The following is a 19,852-nucleotide window of genomic DNA, read 5'->3' as shown; positions in this document are numbered from 1 at the left end:
CTCATCTACCTTCACCTCCCATCTTTTCTCTCCATCTACAGGGCAAATAACAGAGGAAGTGAATGAAAAGACAATATAAAATCAGACCCATTGTTTTAATTTGTAAAAACATATCACAGAGAAACTGAATTACAAAATGTACATCATCGACCCTGTGAAGAACATGTACAAAATACTGTGTAAACAAGTAGAAAAGCATTTGTCAAAAAAAAAAAAGGCTTCCAAAGCTGTAAACAAAACAATTAAACCAAGCTAGTCACACAGCTACCAAGGCTGTTACATGCTAACAAGGCATGGCATACTATAGTCTATACCACTCGAGCTCAACTCTGGACCAGTTCCACGGCTTTTCTTCAGATTTAGAGCTGGGACACCAGGTGTGTGTAATTAATGATCAGGAAGAACAGAAAACTAGCAGGCTCCAGACCTCGTAGGGTAAGAGTTGAATACCCTTGTCACACTTTTCTCCATCTCTAGCAAACACAGCTGATTATTCAAATTGCATTCTAAACTGAAGATCATGATTAGTTGATTATTGGAGTCAGGTGTGTTAGCTGGGGCAAAACTGTGACACCAATCAGGCCCCCGAGGACTGGAATTGCCTGCGCCTGGTCTATACTTTCACCATTCTGACAGCAGAAACTATATCAGGAATCTCTTGTCCACCAATGTTTTGTTGGCCAGGTTTCTCTGCCCAATACCGTTACGGATTAACCGAAAGATCTAGAATAGAAAATAAATAATGTTATTTTTTGCTGTTATACAACTAACACGAACAAAGACAAGTACACCCACAATACTGACCATTTGCTGTACGTATGTGAGTACGCCTGCCAGTATGAAGCTCTGTGCTCCCAGGTCGACCACACAGAAGAAGAGCGTGTCAAAGATCAACAGAGTGGCTTCGTTCCCGTAGAACAGCACGTCACTGAACGAATGGGACTCATCTGTTGAATAAAGACATATTTCAGAGGTCATACAGGTGCCCAGGCATGTTCACAGACCACACTGCCATTTATCTGCAGCCCACACAGTGTGTGTAATGTAGTAATATAGACTGCATATTACGGTTGTATCTGCCATGTTTTGAGATATATACAGTACCAGTCAAAAGTTGACACACCTACTCATTCAAGGGTTTTACTTAATTTTGTAAAATTTTCTACATTATAGAATAATAGTGAAGACATCAAAACACATATGGAATCATGAAGTAACCAAAAAAGTGTTAAACAAATCAAAATATATTTTATATTTGAGATTCTTCAAAGTAGCCACCCTTTGCCTTGATGACAACTTTGCACACTCTTGACATTCTCTCAACAAACTTCATGAGGTAGTCACCTAGATTGTATTTCAATTAACAGGTGTGCCTTGTTAAAAATGTATTTGTGGAATTTATTTCCTCCTTAATGCCTTTGAGCCAATCAGTTGTGTTGTGACAAGGTAGGGGTGGTATACAGAAGATAGCCTTATTTGGTAAAAGACCAAGTCCATATTATGACAAGAACAGCTCATATAAGCAGAGAGAAAAGACAGGTGTGCTTCACAGTGGGAACCACACATGCGGAGATCATCTGTTCACCTACTCTGTGTCTCACAAAGACACGGCGATTGGAACCAAAAATCTCAAATTTGGACTCATCAGACCAAAGGAAAGATTTCCACCAGTCTAATGTCCATTGCTTGTGTTTCTTGGCCCAAGCAAGTCTCTTTTTATTATTGGTGTCCTTTAGTAGTGGTATCTTTGCAGCAATTCGTCCATGAAGGCCTGCATCACGCAGTCTCCTCTGAACAGTTGATGTTGAGATGTGTCTGTTACTAAAACTCTGAAGCATTTATTTGGGCTGCAATTTCTGAGGCTGGTACCTCTAATTAACTTATCCTCTGCAGCAGAGGTAACTCTGGGTCTTCCTTTCCTGACGTGGTCCTCGTGAGAGCCAGTTTCATCATCAAGCTTAATGGTTTTTGCAACAATTTTCGGATTGACTGACTTTCATGTTTAAAAATAATGGACTGTCATTTCGCTTTGTTTATTTGAGCTGTTCTTGCCATAATATGGACTTGGTCTTTTACCAAATAGGGCTATCTTCTGTATACCACCCCTACCTTGTCACAACAAAAATGACTTGCGCAAACGCATTAAGAAGGAAAGAAATTCCACAAATTAACAAGGCACACTTGTTAATTGAAATGCATTCCAGGTGACTACCTCATGAAGCTGGTTGAGAGAATGTCAAGAGTGTACAAAGCTGTCATCAAGGTGGCTACTTTGTAGAATCTCAGATACAGTGCCTTGCGAAAGTATTCGGCCCCCTTGAACTTTGCGACCTTTTGCCACATTTCAGGCTTCAAACATAAAGATATAAAAACTGTATTTTTTTGTGAAGAATCAACAACAAGTGGGACACAATCATGAAGTGGAACAACATTTATTGGATATTTCAAACTTTTTTAACAAATCAAAAACTGAAAAATTGGGCGTGCAAAATTATTCAGCCCCTTTACTTTCAGTGCAGCAAACTCTCTCCAGAAGTTCAGTGAGGATCTCTGAATGATCCAATGTTGACCTAAATGACTAATGATGATAAATACAATCCACCTGTGTGTAATCAAGTCTCTGTATAAATGCACCTGCACTGTGATAGTCTCAGAGGTCTGTTAAAAGCGCAGAGAGCATCATGAAGAACAAGGAACACACCAGGCAGGTCCGAGATACTGTTGTGAAGAAGTTTAAAGCCGGATTTGGATACAAAAAGATTTCCCAAGTTTTAAACATCCCAAGGAGCACTGTGCAAGCGATAATATTGAAATGGAAGGAGTATCAGACCACTGCAAATCTACCAAGACCTGGCCGTCCCTCTAAACTTTCAGCTCATACAAGGAGAAGACTGATCAGAGATGCAGCCAAGAGGCCCATGATCACTCTGGATGAACTGCAGAGATCTACAGCTGAGGTGGGAGACTCTGTCCATAGGACAACAATCAGTCGTATATTGCACAAATCTGGCCTTCATGGAAGAGTGGCAAGAAGAAAGCCATTTCTTAAAGATATCCATAAAAAGTGTTGTTTAAAGTTTGCCACAAGCCACCTGGGAGACACACCAAACATGTGGAAGAAGGTGCTCTGGTCAGATGAAACCAAAATGGAACTTTTTGGCAACAATGCAAAACGTTATGTTTGGCGTAAAAGCAACACAGCGGAACACACCATCCCCACTGTCAAACATGGTGGTGGCAGCATCATGGTTTGGGCCTGCTTTTCTTCAGCAGGGACAGGGAAGATGGTTAAAATTGATGGGAAGATGGATGGAGCCAAATACAGGACCAAAAAACCTGATGGAGTCTGCAAAAGACCAGAGACTGGGACGGAGATTTGTCTTCCAACAAGACAATGATCCAAAACATAAAGCAAAATCTACAATGGAATGGTTCAAAAATAAACATATCCAGGTGTTAGAATGGCCAAGTCAAAGTCCAGACCTGAATCCAATCGAGAATCTGTGGAAAGAACTGAAAACTGCTGTTCACAAATGCTCTCCATCCAACCTCACTGAGCTCGAGCTGTTTTGCAAGGAGGAATGGGAAAACATTTCAGTCTCTCGATGTGCAAAACTGATAGACATACCCCAAGCGACTTACAGCTGTAATCGCAGCAAAAGGTGGCGCTACAAAGTATTAACTTAAGGGGGCTGAATAATTTTGCACGCCCAATTTTTCAGTTTTTGATTTGTTAAAAAAGTTTGAAATATCCAATAAATGTCGTTCCACTTCATGATTGTGTCCCACTTGTTGTTGATTCTTCACAAAAAAATACAGTTTTATATCTTTATGTTTGAAGCCTGAAATGTGGCAAAAGGTCGCAAAGTTCAAGGGGGCCGAATACTTTCGCAAGGCACTGTATATTTTGATTTAACACTTTTTTTGGTTACTACATGATTCAATGTGTTATTTCATAGTTTTGATGTCTACACTATTATTCTACAATGTAAAAATAAAGAAAAACCCTTGAATGAGTAGGTGTGTCCAAACTTTTGCCTGGTATTGTATATACATATAAACTATTGGAACCAAGATTGAAAAAGAAGTGATGTTGGCACAAGATGGAGGGAAGGTTGCAGCATAACCGTTGTAGAAGATGCTCTTGTCCATAGGCTCCAAGAACTCCATCCCTATGACTCTCTCAAAAAACAGTTTGTCTCTCACAACGTATTCCATGTCCCGATGGGCCTACAGAGAATACAACATAACATCAGGAAAGGGTGTGTGTGAAAATATTTAGAACAGATCCTAGGAAGTGACTCATGGTGTGTTGTGTGTTTATATCTTACATGGTCTATGACAGATCCTAGGAAACGGTTCATTGTGTGGTATGTTTATCTTATCTTACATGGTCTATGACAGATCCTAGGAAACGGTTCATTGTGTGGTATGTTTATATCTTACATGGTCTTTGACAGATCCTAGGAAACGGTTCATTGTGTGGTATGTTTATCTTATCTTACATGGTCTATGACAGATCCTAGGAAACGGTTCATTGTGTGGTATGTTTATCTTATCTTACATGGTCTTTGACAGATCCTAGGAAACGGTTCATTGTGTGGTATGTTTATATCTTACATGGTCTTTGACAGATCCTAGGAAACGGTTCATTGTGTGGTATGTTGATATCTTACATGGTCTATGACAGATCCTAGGAAACGGTTCATTGTGTGGTATGTTTATCTTATCTTACATGGTCTATGACCGATCCTAGGAAACGGTTCATTGTGTGGTATGTTTAAATCTTACATGGTCTATGACAGATCCTAGGAAACGGTTCATTGTGTGGTATGTTTATCTTACATGGTCTTTGACAGATCCTAGGAAACGGTTCATTGTGTGGTATGTTTATCTTACATGGTCTATGACAGATCCTAGGAAACGGTTCATTGTGTGGTATGTTTATCTTACATGGTCTATGACAGATGCTAGGAAACGGTTCATTGTGTGGTATGTTTATCTTACATGGTCTTTGACAGATCCTAGGAAACGGTTCATTGTGTGGTATGTTTATCTTATCTTACATGGTCTATGACAGATCCTAGGAAACGGTTCATGGTGTGGTATGTTTATCGTACATGGTCTATGACAGATCCTAGGAAACGGTTCATTGTGTGGTATGTTTATCTTACATGGTCTATGACAGATCCTAGGAAACGGTTCATTGTGTGGTATGTTTATCTTACATGGTCTATGACAGATCCTAGGAAACGGTTCATGGTGTGGTATGTTTATCTTACATGGTCTATGACAGATCCTAGGAAACGGTTCATGGTGTGGTATGTTTATCGTACATGGTCTATGACAGATCCTAGGAAACGGTTCATGGTGTGGTATGTTTATATCTTACATGGTCTATGACAGATCCTAGGAAACGGTTCATGGTGTGGTATGTTTATATCTTACATGGTCTATGACAGATCCTAGGAAACGGTTCATTGTGTGGTATGTTTATCTTACATGGTCTTTGACAGATCCTAGGAAACGGTTCATTGTGTGGTATGTTTATCTTATCTTACATGGTCTATGACAGATCCTAGGAAACGGTTCATTGTGTGGTATGTTTATATCTTACATGGTCTTTGACAGATCCTAGGAAACGGTTCATTGTGTGGTATGTTTATCTTATCTTACATGGTCTATGACAGATCCTAGGAAACGGTTCATGGTGTGGTATGTTTATATCTTACATGGTCTTTGACAGATCCTAGGAAACGGTTCATTGTGTGGTATGTTTATCTTATCTTACATGGTCTATGACAGATCCTAGGAAACGGTTCATTGTGTGGTATGTTTATATCTTACATGGTCTATGACAGATCCTAGGAAACGGTTCATTGTGTGGTATGTTTATCTTACATGGTCTATGACAGATCCTAGGAAACGGTTCATTGTGTGGTATGTTTATATCTTACATGGTCTTTGACAGATCCTAGGAAACGGTTCATTGTGTGGTATGTTTATATCTTACATGGTCTATGACAGATCCTAGGAAACAGTTCATTGTGTGGTATGTTTATCTTACATGGTCTATGACAGATCCTAGGAAACGGTTCATTGTGTGGTATGTTTATCTTACATGGTCTATGACAGATCCTAGGAAACGGTTCATTGTGTGGTATGTTTATATCTTACATGGTCTATGACAGATCCTAGGAAACGGTTCATGGTGTGTGGTATGTTTATATCTTACATGGTCTATGACCGATCCTAGGAAACGGTTCATTGTGTGGTAGGCTTTGGTGCTCTGGTCAAAGGGGTGTCCCGATGCTGCGTCCACCAACCGCGACGGTCCATTTCTCTGTTAGAGACAAACACAGATATACCTTTGAACAAGGTAAATATTTCCATGCCCTTGAGTGTACCTGACCCATTGAACTCTACAAAGTAATCTGAAATTGTAAATCATGAAATTAGTTGTAACCTGAAATAATATGAAAACTGTGACAACTACATTTTTAAAAGCTTCAGACAGAGAGGCATGTTCAATGTGGTACAACGTAACAGAATATTCTGATAGAAACACATGGCATAGAACAGCCATGAATATCTTTCCTGTTGATTATGATGATCTCAAACAACACACAGACACACACAGCCCCACCCTGCTGAGGGGCTCCAGGATGCGGTCGTACTGCAGGCGTAGGCGGCTGGTGATGGAGATCTGGAAGGTCTGAGTGTCTGTGTTGGGAAGGAGACCTCTCTGACCACACAGAGACTCCTTACAAAGAGAGAGAGGGAGAAAGGGTTGAATAGCTTTTTATATCGGAACGAAACACACACATCCCAATTCCACACACACACACACACACTCTCTGTCTGTCTGTGTACGTACGGCCTCTCTCTTGAGGTTGATGTTCATCTCCTCCATGTTGGTGTCAGCGTGGCCGTGGACGGAGCGCCCGTGGATGTAGTAACCAAAACACCTGTGGGACAGCAGCAGCACCGAAATCTAAGACAGAAGAAAAAAGTTGTTTAAATGACTGATAGCATTAAAACAGCAGCAGTTCATCAGCCCATCTCACTTTTACAAAATGTGCACGGCAGCTGAGACACTATGCTGGTGAGAGTGATACTCACGTTGCTGATAGAGCATAGGTCCACAAACTGACGGATCTTATCCTCCACAAAACGCTCATGGAAAGCAGTGAAGAAAATGATCTGCAGAGAGAAAGTGAAAGACACACAGAGTGAGAAAGCCTGTCCAGAGACCCACTCTGATAACAGGTCTGACCAACGTCTGCAGTTCATAGGGGTGTACCTACCTGCAGCAGTCCAATGCAGAGCCAGAGTGTGGCGGCCAGGCCATAGCGCAGCGTCAGGCTGTAGGGAGGGGAGTAGGACTGAGGGGGGCGCTGAAGATCTGACCAGGGGTCCCTAAGGGCCAGACTAGAGAAGCCAACCACCTAGAAACAGAGGGAGAGAGAAAGAGAGAGCAACAGAGTCACAGAGAGAGAGTTAAGAAAGTGATTTGAAACGTATCAGGGGAGAATGCTGCCATTTCTCTGATGGGAAAGAGAGAGTCAGAGAGAGGCACAGAGGGACAGAGAGAGACAGACACAGAGGGACAGACAAGGAGACAGAGAGAGACAGACAAGGAGACAGAGGCAGAGAGAGACACAGACAAGGGGACATAAAGAGACAGAGACACACAGAGGAACAGACAAGGAGACAGAGAGACAGAGGGGCAGAGAGCGACAGACACAAAGGGACAGACAAGGAGGCAGAGAGACAGAGGGGCAGAGAGCGACAGACACAAAGGGACAGACAAGGAGGCAGAGAGAGACAGAGAGACACAGACAAGGAGACAGAGAGAGACGGAAGGAAGATGTGTGTGTACCTCCAGTAGGAAAAGCACTGCCATGATCTGGAAGGTGGGGCTGATCTTGCGTATGGTTTGAATCTCATTCCACTCGTTGGCCACAAAGTAGGTCCTCCAGATGCTGACAGGAGAAGGGCTGTGCTTCGCCTCACCGTTGCCATTGCCTGACAACAACCCAAATCATGGTCACTTCTAATTCAGAGAGACAGAGGGGTAAAACAACTTTCAGAGAAAAGGGGAAAAGGCGTTTTTTGACTACGTACCCTGGATGGTCTTGTTGGCTTTGCCGCGCGGTCTCTCCCAGTCTATGAAGAAGATATCCACTGACAACTGCTGGATCAGCTTATGGAGAAACTGCACAGTCTGGAGGACAGGAAGACAATTTAGACCAGTGGTATTCAAACTTTTTCAGCAGGGATCCCATTTCTATCGGCAGAATTTCTTGTGACCCCACCCCAAATATAATGACCGATATATCGGCCAATAATTCCACCGCTATTCGATAAATAGGATGAAAAAGGCAAATATGTTCCTTTTCCCCCCCAAATGTATTATTAGGATTAGGAGGCTCCAACACAAGGTTACCACAGGAAAGTGGGAAATCACTTCCTCAGCAAAACCTCTCACTATCCAAATCTGCATGTGCTTCAGGGAAGAGAACAGAGTTGTGAAGTAGCACAGATCCATGAACAAGTGACTGCTCAGCTGAAGTGTTTTCCCCGTAAAACCCAAGGGTTATTCTTTGACTGTGCATGTTAATGTTGTTTTTCCGGAAGTTGGGTCACAATCGGTGTGTGGGTTTGGGTGTGTGCATGTGTGTTAAGTCATGTGGTCTTCCTAGGTGTGGATTGATGAGGCCTTCAGATCTTCTAATATGCCATTGGCACCTATGCCGCCGCCTTGGGAAAAACTGTCAGAAAAATGGATTATTTGTTTAATGAAATAATAGATAATTAAGATCCTTGGCATCCTAACACTGAGTCATAGGAGTTGGACTGCAAGTTAACAGATTCACCTATATTAACACCAGCCCTATTTTCCTGACAGTTTTCCTATAGGTGTGCCACAAAGCGTTATCCTTAGCGTTGGCACACAAAACAGAAAAGTATTAGAATTTTGGAACTAGATGTTTCTGCACGTTTGAGGACGTTACAGCATGTTATCCCACCAGTGGTGAGAACCTGCTGTAGCTCTTATTACCATCATCTATGCCTTAGTTGGTTTTAGGTGGTTTGAACCAATTTATATACTTACACAACCTTAAAAATCTGTAAATTGACATTTTACATCAACAAATAACATTCAATTCATTTTTATCTCTTACAAAATTAGGAGAACCAATATAAATAATTTATTAAATCACATTTAATTTTTCAAATAATCTGTACTGTAATCCCCAAGCCCCAAAAAATATATCATCGTTTTTTTTTAACGTGGTGACTCCACTGCAATTCCCCCTCGCCCACACTAGGGGTCGCTCCCACGACTTCAAATACCACAATTTTAGACAAATAGAAGCATACACATAATACAAGCTGTCAACAGGGTGGGATGGCCTCACCTTGAGAGCAAAGGCACAGCCCACATACGCCACAAACCTCTCCTCCTGCAGACCTGGTAACGGTAGCAGCACTGACACAAAATGCTGGGCCTAGACACACACACACACACACACATTTTTAATGTTCTTGTGTGGGAGGGGGAGAAGAAAAGAGGAGGGGAGGAGAAGAGAAAGACTTGCCTCCACCGTCTGAGTGTGCAGCCCAGGAGAAGAAAGAAGAGAAAAACCTTGAATAAAATCACAATCCGTATAAACAGGAGTAAAGACCAGAGACAGGTCAGAGGTAAAGGTCTGTTAGTGTGTGTGTGTGTGTGGGGGGGGGCTGTGGTGTGGTGTGTGTCTGTCTGCGGGGGTCTCCGTCTACCTTATAGAAGATGAGCCAGTACAGGCCTGTTCCCACGGTGATGAAGAAGAAGACGTTAGCCAGATCACCAGCGTAAAACAACAGGAACTTCAATACGGTCTGAGAGACAGAATAGAGAAGGAGAGGCAGAGAGAGAGAGGTCAGGGAAAATATATGACAAACATGCAATCGAATTCTACATTTAAATAAATGCATTTGGGTGTTTAAAGTTATGGGTTACTTTCTACTTTTAAACTCGGACAAAACAGAGATGCTTGTTCTAGGTCCCAAGAAACAAAGAGATCTTCTGTTGAATCCGACAATTAATCTTGACAGTCGTCTCAAATAAAACTGTGAAGGCCCTCAGCGTTACTCTGGACCCTGATCTCTCTTTTTTAATTTATTTTTTTTATATATTTAAAAAAAAATTTTTACCCCTTTTTCTCCCCAATTTCATGGTATCCAATTGTTGTAGTAGCTTGTCTCATCGCTACAACTCCCGTACGGGCTCGGGAGAGACGAAGGTTGAAAGTCATGTGTCCTCCGATACACAACCCAACCAAGCCGCACTGCTTCTTAACACAGCACGCATCCAACCCGGAAGCCAGCCGCACCAATGCGCCGGAGGAAACACCGTGCACCTGGCCACCTTGGTTAGCGCACACTGCGCCCAGCCCGCCACAGGAGTCTCTGGTGCGCGATGAGACAAGGACACCCCTACCGACGAAGCCCTCCCTAACCCGGGCGACGCTAGGCCGGTTACGACAGAACCTGGGCGCGAACCCAGGGACTCTGATGGCACAGCTGGCGCTGCAGTACAGCGCCCTTAACCACTGCGCCACCCAGGAGGCCCCCTGATCTCTCTTTTGATGAACATATCAAGACTGTTTCAAGGACAGCTTTTTTCCATCTACGTAACATTGCAAAAATCAGAAACTTTCTGTCCAAAAATGATGCAGAGAAATGAATCCATGCTTTTGTTACTTCTAGGTTAGACTACTGTAATGCTCTACTTTCCGGCTACCCGGATAAAGCACTAAATAAACTTCAGTTAGTGCTAAATACGGCTGCTAGAATCCTGACTAGAACCAAATAATTGGATCATATTACTCCAGTGCTAGCCTCCCTACATTGGCTTCCTGTTAAGGCAAGGGCTGATTTCAAGGTTTTACTGCTAACCTACAAAGCATTACATGGGCTTGCTCCTACCTATATCTCTGATTTGGTCCTGCTGTACATACCTACACGTACGCTACGGTCAGAAGACGCAGGCCTCCTAATTGTCCCTAGAATTTCTAAGCAAACAGCTGGAGGCAGGGCTTTCTCCTATAGAGCTCCATTTTTATGGAATGGTCTGCCTACCCATGTCAAAGACGCAAACTCGGTCTCAACCTTTAAGTCTTTACTGAAGACTCATCTCTTCAGTGGGTCATATGATTGAGTGTAGTCTGGCCCAGGAGTGTGAAGGTGAACGGAAAGGCTCTGGAGCAACGAACCGCCCTTGCTGTCTCTGCCTGGCCGGTTCCCCTCTCTCCACTGGGATTCTCTGACTCTAACCCTTTTACAGAGGCTGAGGTTGAGTCACTGACGTGATCTTCCTGTCTGGGTTGGTTGTGCCGTGGCGGAGATCTGTGTGGGCTATAATCGGGCTTGTCTCAGGATGGTAAGTTGGTGGTTGAAGATATCCTCTAGTGGTGTGGGGGCTGTGCTTTGGCAAATTGGGTGGGGTTATATCCTTCCTGTTTGGCCCTGTCCGGGGGTATCATCGGATGGGGCCACAGTGTCTCCTGACCCCTCCTGTCTCAGCCTCCAGTATTTATGCTGCAGTAGTTTATGTGTCGGGGGGCTAGGGTCAGTTTGTTATATCTGGAGTACTCCTGTCTTATACAGTGTCCTGTGTGAATTTAAGTATGCTCTCTCTAATTCTCTCTTTCTTTCTCTCTCTCGGAGGACCTAAGCCCTAGGACCATGCCTCAGGACTACCTGGCATGATGACTCCTTGCTGTCCCCAGTCCACCTGGCCGTGCTGTTGATCCAGTATCAACTGTTCTGCCTGTGGCTATGGAACCCTGACCTGTTCACTGGACGTGCTACCTGTTCCAGACCTGCTGTTTTCAACTCTCTAGAGACAGCAGGAGCGTTAGAGATACTCTTAATGATCGGCTATGAAAAGACAACTGACATTTACTCCTGAGGTGCTGACTTGCTGCACCCTCGACAACCACTGTGATTATTATTATTTGACCATGCTGGTCATTTATGAACATTTGAACATCTTGGCCATGTTCTGTTATAATCTCCACCCGGCACAGCCAGAAGATGACTGGCCACTCCTCATAGCCTGGTTCCTCTCTAGGTTTCTTCCTAGGTTTTGGCCTTTCTAGGGAGTTTTTCCTAGCCACCATGCTTCTACACCTGCATTGCTTGCTGTTTGGGGTTTTAGGCTGGATTTCTGTACAGCATATTGATGTGGGAAAGAGGAGGAATGAGGATCGATAGAAATGAAAGACAATTCCTGTCACTCTGCCCAAGTGGCAACCTTTCATGCAGAGCCCCACCTGTTTGAGCCCCACATTTTTAAAAGGCTTGGCTGTTTTGCATGTTATTTTGACATTAATACATGTCACATATTAGTAGTTTGCAAACAATGTAAAAAAATATATATCATCGAGTTAATAAAACTGCATACAAACATGGTCTCTTTTTTGTTTTCTTGAGTATTGCAGCTCCAAAATGCTGGTGTTCCAGCCTAGCTCAGTCCTTTCTGTGGTGGTGGGGCAAGCCAGCAGAAAATACGGAGCGTTGTGCTGTAATTGGCTCCGTGTTCTGTCACTCATGGGGACACTATGTCACCGCGAAGTGTAAGGTGAGACTTCGAAAATTCTAGCCCTTTAGCTTCTGACGTAGAGTTACATTATAAGTGCCCATCCAAGAAGGCTCAAGGTTATTGGCCACAGATAAAATGATGTCAAATGAGATATCAGCTGATGTACGAAGGGCTATATAAATACATTTGATTTGGTTAGAAGTCGGGGTTACAGGTTAAAGGTCAGGTACCTCCATGTCAATGAGAGGAGAGCCAATCCTCCTCTTCCAGCTGGCTGTCTTCACCAGGGAATACAGAACAGAAACGCCACCCAACACACCTAGGGCGATCTACACACACACACACACACACACAAATCATTATGGTCTTCACTATACATGCAATCGCAACAGCATTACCCTTCTCGTTCTCTGCCCCCTGGTTACTCACATCAGTCTTCATGTGAGCCTCAGCCTGGTCCATCTCATAGTCCACAGCAAACGACACCTAGAACACACAGAAGTTACAGTGGGATCAGGGATGTGTGTGTGTGCTGTGAGAAGGTGTGTGTGTGTGATGTGTTACTCACAGAGACAGTCTGTGTGTTTGGGGCAGTGATGAGGACGTCTGAGTAGGTCATAGAGAGGAGAGGAGGGAACACCTGTCCCTTCTGAGTCCCTGGCACCAGCTGAAACCTATGTCATAAATACACACACATGTTTTCACACCCTGCTAACATTGATGAATGCGTGTAGTCCTATATGGATGTGTGTTTGAGTGTGCAACTCACCCAATCCTGACGCTGCTTGCAATGCGTATGACTTTTGGCAGAGAGCCGAGGCTCTTCTCTCTCCCACTCAGAGTGTCCACCAGTAACACACGTCTCGATAGGTACCAGTCGTTCAAGTTACCTACACACACCAGTTATTCAAGATACTTGTTGAGGGAGAAAGGATTTAAAACAAATGTACCCCCTCCCACATTCACCTTGGTTGATGAACTTCCTGTTGTATTCTTGGTTGAGGTTGCGTGTGGGAAGGGGGAGCAGTCTCCTGTCCTCTCCTCGGCTCAGATCCACAAACACATCGTAGAATAAAGGCTCAGCATAAACACGCAACAGGTCTGCTACGGAGAGAACACACTACACACACAGACACATACGTAATAGAATTGGCGCTAAGTGAGAACGCAAAACAACTGTAACCATGAGAAAACACCACAGCACATGTTGACGAGATAGAGACAGGGCTTGACTTGGGCAGGAGTTCACCGGATCTGAGTCCCGGCACCTCAAATGTTCTACTGCTCGAAGCTCCTGTTCCTCTTATAGAATATTATCTCAAAAGTATTGTGGAGCTTCTGCACCTAAATACTGTATAAACAGTAGTGGCATCCAAAATGAGTACCGGAACCCATTTCAGTTCAAGTCAAGCACTGGATAGAGGTAGAAACTCACAGTCTCCTGGTAGGCCGTGCCAAAGGTGTAAGCTGCCTCCTGTCTCCTGGCGGTGTCTGGACAGAGCTGGGAGAGGAGACAGTCACTTTCCTCAAGTCAAAACTAATAATGATAACGACTGATCTATGACTGAGCTGTATCACGAAACACTGGCGTCTCAACACTGGAACCAGCAGTGTGATGGAAAGAAGAACACCTTTAAGCTAGACTTGTGTGTCACTAAGGGCTCTGCTCCCAACCTCAGGTTGTTACAAATATTACTACAGTAGACAGCTCAGCTTGAAGGTCAATATGAATGGGAGTTGTTATGAGACTGCAAAGGGTGGCAATGCAAGACTAGCCTTCACTAGTCAGGCTCAAGATGAACTTCCTGTTTTACCTGCAGGTTGTTTCCTCCCACTTTCTCCCATTGGAGGAAGTCTCCTCTGGCGTTGTAGACAGCAGCCACTAGGTTGATGTCTGTATTCTGAGAAAGAGAGACAACGCACGTAGAATCAGAGTGATCATCATAGGTGTTATGGTAATAGTGTTGGGTCAATGTGTGTGTTACGGACCCTGTTGCGTCCCTTGAAGCTGAATCCAGTGGGAAGTGGCTCTGTTTGCAGCACGCGGTTGGCCAGACCCGGCTGGTCCCCGTAGTAAAGCCATGGGAGATTGGCTCTCCTAAAGTCACAGGGGCAGGAATGGACAGTTCCATTGACTGATCTACTCCAGATTTTACATCATTGGTTGAAAACAGTGGTTAGAAACTCCAGAGCAAGAGTAGATATTCAGAAGATGTTTTAGGGGTTATATGTTAGGGGTCAGGAAAAGAGTTAGAGGTTACCAGTAGGATATGTCCTGTGTAGATCCCAGGGCTGCGGTAGCTCTGAAGATAGTGTTGTAGAGACCACAGGCATCGTTGGCCACGCTGCTGAAGGAGTGCATGTTCATCACACACATGTTCCCCAATGCCTGGCATGCTGTCAGGTTAGTATACACCTGTACAATGCACACATACCAACACGATCAGGTCAGAGAACACCTGCAGGACACACACCACACACACGGACAAGTGCACATAGATCGTCCAGGGACAGAAAGGTGAACAGGTATTTGAGAGGCTGTATATTTTACCAAGCAGGCAGCTGCTGAAGAGTAGAGGTTTGTGGAGAACCATGCTGATTGCACAGGAAGGGACTACAGGGGGAACATACCAAACAGTGTTACTATAACTCCACAGTCACATAACTACAGCAGGCTCACTGATGCTCTGGGCCCAGTTTTTCAAAAATCACAGTATCTACCTGGATTTTGCCTATCGGATAGGAATAAAACAGAGAAATAGAATGAATACAAAGGAATACCCCATTCAAGTAAATTATTCGTTCTATTTCTATGCATTTAACCTTATCCGATAGATCCAGATAGATAACATTTGAAAAACTGGGCCCTGTTGTGTTGACTTACCAGCTCGGCATAGTTGACATTAGGGTTCACAGTTGTAGGGAGGTTGTTGGGAGGGAAACACATACCTCCAGCCTGTAAAGAAACATGACATATGATTCACGGATGCTCTAAACTTGTATTTCATTTTAAACCCATACATGACACACACGCGTATTATAGAGGGTGGGCTCACCAGGATGTTGGAACCACACATACAGGACTGAGAGGTGTTGATGAGGGAAGCCTGGCATCTCTGACACCTGACAGAGACAAGAGAGCAGAGTCAGACAGAGACAGCCAGAGACAGTCAGACAGAGACAGACAGTAAACAGTTCAATCAGCAGAATCTTAACAAGTCATGCCATCTGAGAGTTTAGAGCAGAAATATCAGTTGTTCTGCAGGAAGACTTGGCTGTGTCTGGTACCTGTCTCCGTAGCTGTTAGGGGCTGAGAGGGCAGGTTCAGCTCCGTTACACACCTCACACCTGGCCTCTTCCAGAGGGTTCCCCTGGACATCCCGCTCCACTACAGTACAACAATACAGCATTAGCATCACACAGCGGCGCACCATAAACACCATCACATCCCCTGTAGACGTGGCTCCTCCAGCTGCTGTCTCACCTAGTATACTCCCAGTTTTACTCACCCAGTATACTCCCAGTTTTACTCACCCAGTATACTCCCAGTTTTACTCACCCAGTATACTCCCAGACGGGCACTGACAGGTTCCCTGCTCAGTCAGACTGCCCGGACAGAGGATACACCCATAGCCATCCTCTGTTACTGCCTACAGGAGACAGGCAGAACAACACATGCAGTTCAGCACCAGTGGAGGCTGCTGAGGGGAGAACAGCTCATAATAATGGCTGGAACGTAGCAATGATGTAACCATGTGTTTGATACCATTCCACTTATTCCTCTCCAGCCATTACCATGAGCTGTCCTCCCCAACTACAGTGCCACCAACCTCCTGTGTGCAGCACAATTCCCAGGACAATCTGTATTGATTGAGACCTTTAAACTGGTCGGTGAATGATAAGTAAATAGAAATAGCTGATTTTGTACTGTATTATAAGGTGTGATCATCTACTGTCTAGTAGTACGGAATAAGAACATACCGTTTTTTCTAGTGGACACTGCTGACAGGTGATGGAAGCTCCATTGGTGGCGAGAACTCTGAACCCAGTCACACATTCACAAGACAGACCTGATGAAGGAGGAGAGGGTAATTGGTTAACACAAGAGATTATAACAGTGGCCACAGCTGTAGGTTGTTGTAAACCATCAGTGCCATTTCTCTCAGCAAACAATACCTGCAGCAATCTTATTGACTGATGAACCAGCTAACATAGTCTACATTTAGGACAATGCAACTAGCAGGCCAGTTTACACTATATTAGCTGCATTATCATCCAATTCTAACCAGCTAGCTAAACAGGTGGTTTACTGCAATACATACATTCCTCCCTTATGATTCGCTACTGCTGTAGTTAAGTACTATTTAGCAAAGAAGGTTGAGCCTGTTCTATTCTTACACGTAACGTTTTAAACAAAGCGATTGACTCTACAACAAACCCAGACTGGAGTGGATTAGCGTACTGCTAATTAGGTAGCCCGTTAGTCACAGTACAACCAACAACACCATTGATAACGCACCAGTTGCACTCGTACTCTGGTTCGGTCCGCATTTCACACAGGACTGACTGGAGATGTCGTAGAACTGTTCCACGCTGCAGTCTGAAGGACGCTGAAACGAAATCGTAAACTGCTGGGAGTGAAGTAGGTTTGATTTTATTGTTAGAAATAGTGCCAACCCGCACACAAGTAGCATCCCCGTTGCCATGGTAGAGAAACGGACTTCCTGTTATTTTACCCACAACCCCTTCTGTCTTTTGGGGCGTGTGCTCGCGCCACTTTTCTTGCGCCTCCCTACTTCCCCATAAAATGCGCACATGTGGCAGCTCGTGCACAGTTAATGTGGTCGGGCTCTGAAAGGGACAACATTTCAACCTATCAGCATCACACCAAATTACGATATAAAAGGTTAAAATACAGAGGAGCCAGAGTTATGGTTTTCACCTGGTAAGTAATTTGAGGAGTTGAGCTGTTTAGCTTTTTAACTCAAATATTCTTACATGTCCAATTTCACAACCACGGTGCCTCCGGGCTAACTAGCTAGCCAACCAGGTGTTCATAATAATGTACCGCGTGTCAGCGTTCATCAGTTGTGTTGTTGGTTACTTAACGTGTTTAATTTCTCTGGAAAATCTGGAATTTGGATGTTCTTAATATAAGTAAAAAATGTGCCCATTTAAATGTTTATCCTTTTGTTGCTGTTCTTAATGTATTAAATAACTCGATTTCTGCTTCATGTTAAAGACACCTTTTGTATCCGTTTCCAGACCTGTTTGCCAGATAAAAGGAGTTAAATATGACCACGTACTTCGGTTGCAGGGTCTGAATATTGAGGCCAACTTATACATCACAGAAGGTGGTGTGTATATACACTGCTCAAAAAAATAAAGGGAACACTTAAACAGCACAATGTAAATCCAAGTCAATCACACTTCTGTGAAATCAAACTGTCCACTTAGGAAGCAACACTGATTGACAAATTTCACATGCTGTTGTGCAAATGGAATAGACAACAGGTGGAAATTATAGACAATTGGCAAGACACCCCCAATAAAGGAGTGGTTCTGCAGGTGGTGACCACAGACCACTTCTCAGTTCCTATGCTTCCTGGCTGATGTTTTGGTCACTTTTGAATGCTGGCGGTGCTTTCACTCTAGTGGTAGCATGAGACGGAGTCTACAACCCACACAAGTGGCTCAGGTAGTGCAGCTCACCCAGGATGGCACATCAATGTGAGCTGTGGCAAGAAGGTTTGCTGTGTTTGTCAGCGTAGTGTCCAGAGCATGGAGGCGCTACCAGGAGACAGGCCAGTACATCAGGAGACGTGGAGGCCAACAACCCAGGGGCAGGACCGCTACCTCCGCCTTTGAGCAGGAGGAGCACTGCCAGAGCCCTGCAAAATGACCTCCAGCAGGTGCAAGTGTCTGCTCAAACGGTCAGAAACAGACTCCATGAGGGTGGTATTGTGGGGGGTTGTGCTTACAGCGCAACACCGTGCAGGACGTTTGGCATTTGCCAGAGAACACCAAGAATGGCAAATTCGCCACTGGCGCCCTGTGCTCTTCACAGATGAAAGCTGGTTCACACTGAGCCCATGTGACAGACGTGAGAGTCTGGAGACGCCGCGGAGAACGTTCTGCTGCCTGCAACATCCTCCAGCATGACCGGTTTGGCGGTGGGTCAGTCATGGTGTGGGGTGGCATTTCTTTGGGGGGCCACACAGCCCTCCATGTGCTTGCCAGAGGTAGCCTGACTGCCATTAGGTCCCGGGATGAGATCCTTAGACCCCTTGTGAGACCATATGCTGGTGCGGTTGGCCCTGGGTTCCTCCTAATGCAAGTCAATGCTAGACCTCATGTGGCTGGAGTGTGTCAGCAGTTCCTGCAAGAGGAAGGCATTGATGCTATGGACTGGCCCGCTCGTTCCCCTGACCTGAATCCAATTGAGCACATCTGGGACATCATGTCTCGCTCCATCCACCAACGCCACGTTGCACCACAGACTGTCCAGGAGTTGGCGGATGCTTTAGTCCAGGTCTGGGAGGAGATCCCTCAGGAGACCATCCGGCACCTCATCAGGAGCCTGCCCAGGTGTTGTAGGGAGGTCATACAGGCACATGGAGGCCACACACACTACTGAGCCTCATTTTGACTTGTTAAGGACATTACATTAAAGTTGGATCAGCCTGTAGTGTGGTTTTCCACTTTAATTTTGAGTGTGACTCCAAATCCAGACCTCCATGGGTTGATAAATTTGATTTCCATTGATAATTTGTGTGATTCTATTGTCAGCACATTCAACTATGTAATAATAATATTTCATTCATTCAGATCTAGGATGTGTTATTTTAGTTTTCCCTTTATTTTTTGAGCAGTGTATTATAGGAGGATACCTTGGTGAAGCGTTCATTGTGTTCACTACAGAGAGAGATGGCTAGCACTCAGAGGCGCTCTGGAACTCTTCTTAGAAAGTCTCCAGTGACCCTACATATTAGTAGCATCGCAGAACTGCAATGAAAAATGAAAGAGTCCAAACTAGAGAGAGAGAAGCTCCTTCCACCGGCAGCGCCCTTGCCCGACCCTGCCACAGCCCTACTGTTCGGCCCTGTTGCTGTTATCCAAGGACTGCAGTCTAATCAGCCAGGAGAGCACAACAAAGCGACAGCAGCACCTGGTCCTGTGCTCAGGGCCAATAGCCCAGCTGTCGCTAGTGCAACTGTTGGTCCTGTGCTCAGGGCTAAAAACACAGCTGTGCCTGGG

At 44.5% G+C, this 19,852-nt stretch overlaps 2 protein-coding genes across 3 annotated transcripts in view; one reads left to right on the top strand and one right to left on the bottom strand.

Annotated features, from left to right (window-relative positions):
• Positions 1-76: 76 nt before the first annotated feature.
• LOC110534143 (meckelin) lies at positions 77-17,327 on the bottom strand. 2 transcript variants are annotated; one of them, XM_036966932.1, is made up of 29 exons: positions 17,115-17,327; positions 16,577-16,665; positions 16,155-16,245; positions 15,884-15,983; positions 15,652-15,718; positions 15,480-15,551; positions 15,147-15,209; positions 14,857-15,011; positions 14,585-14,693; positions 14,410-14,496; positions 14,031-14,096; positions 13,562-13,715; positions 13,365-13,485; positions 13,164-13,269; positions 13,025-13,081; positions 12,826-12,924; positions 9,790-9,888; positions 9,606-9,614; positions 9,426-9,515; positions 8,128-8,227; positions 7,883-8,028; positions 7,308-7,448; positions 7,123-7,203; positions 6,878-6,994; positions 6,647-6,763; positions 6,236-6,343; positions 4,128-4,230; positions 805-947; positions 77-723 (listed from the first exon to the last, which is right to left on the bottom strand). In XM_036966932.1, exons 1-29 carry the CDS (start codon positions 17,299-17,301, stop codon positions 643-645), a joined length of 2,958 nt encoding a protein of 985 aa, XP_036822827.1. In that variant the 5' UTR covers positions 17,302-17,327; the 3' UTR covers positions 77-642. The 2 variants fall into 2 exon arrangements, with proteins under 2 accessions (XP_036822827.1, XP_036822831.1); XM_036966936.1 differs by lacking the exon at positions 9,606-9,614.
• An 87-nt stretch (positions 17,328-17,414) lies between these two features.
• The window catches only part of LOC110535643 (testis-expressed protein 10 homolog), a 30,905-nt gene continuing 28,467 nt past the window's right edge, over positions 17,415-19,852 (top strand). The window contains exon 1 of the mRNA XM_036966947.1: positions 17,415-17,540. The gene's annotated coding sequence lies outside the window, so the exon portion shown is untranslated. The remainder of the gene's footprint in view (positions 17,541-19,852) is intronic.

Source organism: Oncorhynchus mykiss, chromosome 3, assembly GCF_013265735.2.
Source record: "Oncorhynchus mykiss isolate Arlee chromosome 3, USDA_OmykA_1.1, whole genome shotgun sequence".
Lineage (NCBI taxonomy): Eukaryota > Metazoa > Chordata > Actinopteri > Salmoniformes > Salmonidae > Oncorhynchus > Oncorhynchus mykiss.
The sequence above is the reverse complement of the archived record's forward strand: the minus strand, read 5'-3'. Positions and strand labels throughout refer to the sequence as shown.

Coding starts and splice junctions, on each gene's coding strand:
- LOC110534143 (XM_036966932.1), bottom strand. CDS start 17,301: ATGGCAACGGGGATGCTACTTGTGTGCGGGTTGGCACTATTTCTAACA. Junction 13,270..13,364: donor GCAAGCAGCGTCAGGATTGG/GTGAGTTGCACA, acceptor TTTATGACATAG/GTTTCAGCTGGTGCCAGGGA. Junction 4,231..6,235: donor TAGGATCGGTCATAGACCAT/GTAAGATATAAA, acceptor TATTCTCTGTAG/GCCCATCGGGACATGGAATA.